At 56.9% G+C, this 3699-nt stretch overlaps 1 protein-coding gene across 1 annotated transcript; it reads left to right on the plus strand.

Moving 5' to 3' along the window:
- Positions 1-1090: 1090 nt before the first annotated feature.
- Positions 1091-2709, plus strand: LOC129147696 (insulin growth factor-like family member 1). The gene is made up of 4 exons (XM_054710839.1): positions 1091-1192; positions 1685-1738; positions 1849-2110; positions 2363-2709. Exons 1-4 carry the CDS (start codon positions 1168-1170, stop codon positions 2370-2372), a joined length of 351 nt encoding a protein of 116 aa, XP_054566814.1. The 5' UTR covers positions 1091-1167; the 3' UTR covers positions 2373-2709.
- Positions 2710-3699: the final 990 nt, after the last annotated feature.

Genomic DNA, 3699 nt, shown 5'->3' on the forward strand with positions numbered 1-3699 from the left:
TAAAACAGGCAGTGGGTCCCAGGACTCGAACAACTTAGGAACCTCCCATTGGCTTCCTCGTGCATCCGGTCTGACTACAAAAGGAGCAGCATCTTTCACCACAACCCATGGAATTGAGGCAGCTGGTGGTCTCTTACGTGTGAATTCAACCAGGGAAAACATGGCCCACACTGGGAGATCCCACCCCCATCTCCCTCTGAACATGCATCCTGAAGATCAAAGCCTTGGAGAGTCTATTGAAGGTGGTGAGATTTCTCTCCCAGAACTTTACAGGCAAGTAATACTGATAATGCTGTTGGCCTCAACAACCAAACTAAAATTCATATTCTCTCTCTCTACCTCTTCCTACATTTCTCCCACCTTCCTTCTTTCCCTCCTGACCTCCCTCTCATGAACTCCATGAAAATTATGACCTTTGAATAGCCTGCTCACCCCTTCGTCACCTGCGTCTGAAACAAAATCTGGACCATATAAGGTGCGAAGTGGATGTGTGCTCCTTAATAACTGACATGAATGAAGAGACAGAGGAGACCAGCAAGAGGGCCCTGGGGCAGTGAGTACAAGGTTCCTCCAGGGCCTTTCCCCTGGTTCTGTCTCATGAGCCACCCCTGAATCCTCCCCACTTGTTTCACCGTTTCCCCAACCTTGTTCAACCTGGAATTTCCAAGTGTAAAAACTCATCACTTTCACCTGAGTACCCTGAACTGTGCTTCAGTGAGCAGCTCCTGGTCAGGGCTCTGAGGTCAGGGAGCGGAGAGCACACCCCGCCCCCCAACCCCAAGGATGTGAGAGGTGAGCAATGTGCAAAAGACAGTGGGGAAAGTAAGAGACTTAAAGGATGCAGTGGAAAAGCTGTTTGGTGGACTCCTCCTGGAAAAGCAGGGGTGTCTCTGAGGCGTGTCCTGCTTGCTGAGGAGGCCCTGGAGCTGGGCATGAGTGGGAGGCATTTGGGGAAAGTCTCATGAGGGGGGGGGGGTCCTGGCTCTCAAAGGACTCCATGGTGCCAGAGATGATGTCTAGATCCTCCTGATTCAGGGTTCCCGCGTGTCTCCGCAAGCCTGGCCAGGAGGCAGGAGTCCCGATGACATCACCTGCCTGTATCAGAGATAAAAGCACCTGCAGGAACTGCAGACCTTCTTCTGATTCCGCTGCAGCCAACCCAGAGCCATGACTCCCCGATGCTACATCCTGGGTAAGCAGGACCCAGCCCCAATTCCCTCGGAGCCCAGCTCCAATCTCAGCCACCACCCCATCCCTACCTCAACCTACTTCTCCTCCTCAGCACCAGGCCTTACCCGATCCATCTCCCCAATATCATCTCCATCCACATCTCAGATTTGGCTCTGAAACTCATGCCCAATGCCACCCATACCCCACGTTCCCACTCCAAACCCAGTCTTCTAGACTTTCATGTGGGTCATCTCCATAGCAACCCAGTCAGCTCAGCCCCCTGAGTGACCCTTGGCTTCCTGCTCTCAACTCCTGCCCAGGAAACACCCACATTCCCCAGAACCTTAAACCCATTTCTCCCAAGAATCCTGCCAGTACCTCTCACATTCCACCGGTCCTGAGCCTCAGTCAGGACAGAGACCCTCTCAGACCTTCCCCTGCCCCAGGCAGGGCTCCCTGAGGGGGACCCATGGCTGCCCCTTCAGCCACACCTCATCCAGCTCCTCCCCCACAGCTTTCTCCACCGCTCTCTGCACCATCAGCCTCCTCTGTTCACACGGAGCCCCAGGTGAGCCCAGGAGGGACAGGGACACTCGGGTGGTGGGTGGATCCCAGGGGGCCCCCGCATGGGCGCTGCCTGCCCTGCCATCTGGGCGACACCAGCTCTGTCTCCTCCAGTGTCCCCCACGGGTGCTCACCTGATGCTGTGCCAGTCACACTCAAGATGTGGGGACAAGTTCTACGACCCCCAGCAACACTGTTGCTATGACGATGCTGTGGTGCCCTTGAGCAGGACCCGGAAGTGTGGAAACTGCACCTTCAGGGTCTGCTTCGAGCAGTGCTGTCCCTGGTCATTCAGACCCCAGGAGGCCTTCGTGGTAAAAGTGAGAGGCCAGGAGTGCTCCTTGGCACGGACCATGGATGACAGAGTTTGTTCCAGGTAAGGTCCTGTCCCCTTCACAGGAATAGGGCTTGTTGGGGACTGGGGAGGGTGTGGAAACCCGGACTGCCCTGTTCTGGCTGTCCCCTACCCCTGTCCACCTGCTCTAGTCAATCTCTCCCTTTTTCTCTCCTGTTTCTCCTTTCGGTTTTATTTCCCTCTCATCCTCTTTGCTGTCCTCCTGTGTCCCTCTTTTCCACTCCCCTGTCCATAACCGTCTGTCCCTGCATTTCTGGCCTTCTCCCTCCGCAGTGTCAGCTGACCAGGACGGGTGACCAGATGACGGCGGATTCTGCTTCCTCAGTGAGCCTGGAGACGGGGCCCTGGTGCTGACTGAGCTCCGGGACTGAGGGGATATTTGGGGACAGGAGACGCTCAGAGTCAATGTGCCCGTCTGATGCTTGCTCCTCTAGCACTCTAACTCTGTCCTAGGTGGTGACGGTCCCTTCCTATGATTCTGGACAATCCTGAGAGATTGTTTAGCCTTTGGAGGTCCCAAGTACCCCAATGCCGACAGCTAATACCATGAGGCAGAACCCCATTACCTTCGGCTCCTTTCTCACCTGGCACCAAACACACGGCACTTAATAAACTTTGCAGTTTTACCTGTTCTGTCCCGGCTCGTGAACGGTTGGGAAGGGTCCTAAGTGGTGGACATGGGGTCCTCTCTCTGGCTCCCCGGGGTCACAAGGAATGTCCACGTTTCCCATGTGAGAACAACTGTAGGTGTTCCCCTGAATCTGCGGGTTTCACTGAATAACAACTGCATCCCAGTCACCGGGATCCAGTTCTTGTTTCCACCCCCCCAGGGCCTAGGACAGGGAGGGGGACGCGGCCCAGAGGGAGGGAGGGCTTTGGCGCTGCATCTGTCCCCCACCAGCTGCCTAGCCCAGTGGAGGGAGGTGAGGCCAGCACGCCCCCTGGCGGGAGGCGGGCGCAGGGCGGTCAGGCGCTCTGAGTGGGAACCAGGGAGGAGCCCCCAGCGCTGGGGAAGGAAAAGGTGCCTCTCCTGCACCCCAACCCCAGGGCGGGGCTCTCCACGTGTCCCCACCAGCCAGCGGGCTGTGTGTGGGAGGCCAGCACTCTCACAGGAAGAACTGACCTGCCTCCCAAAGGCGGTCTGGGCGTCATCAAAGAGGTGCCAGCACTTCCCATTGGCTTTCACCCAAACCGCTGATGGGAACTCCTCCCCGAGCTCCGGGGCTCACCCAGCCACAAACACGGGCGGGAACCGCGGTCACAGGGTCGGGCTCTGTGATGTCTGAGGTCAGACTTCCCTTGAGAGTCAGGGGTTCAGGGAGGAGCGGCATCCAGGGCACCCGGTGGGGATCACAGGGGACCAGGCCACGCCCCTCAGCCTGTAGGGTGGTGACTGGGCCTGGACGGGGCATGTCCAGGACCCTGGACAGAGGTTGCCAATGCCTTGTCCTCTCCAGATTCTAACTTCTGAAAGAAATGACTATTTTCCGTGGACTAATCTTATTTGTAAACAATCTTATGCAAATTGGACAGAAAAGGCAGGGACTTCTGGGTCACTGAGTGGGGTCTCCCCAAACCGGGCTCAGAGGAACCTGCCCCTCCCTCATGAG

This window comes from Eptesicus fuscus, chromosome 21, assembly GCF_027574615.1.
Source record: "Eptesicus fuscus isolate TK198812 chromosome 21, DD_ASM_mEF_20220401, whole genome shotgun sequence".
In the NCBI taxonomy this organism is placed as follows: Eukaryota; Metazoa; Chordata; class Mammalia; order Chiroptera; family Vespertilionidae; genus Eptesicus; species Eptesicus fuscus.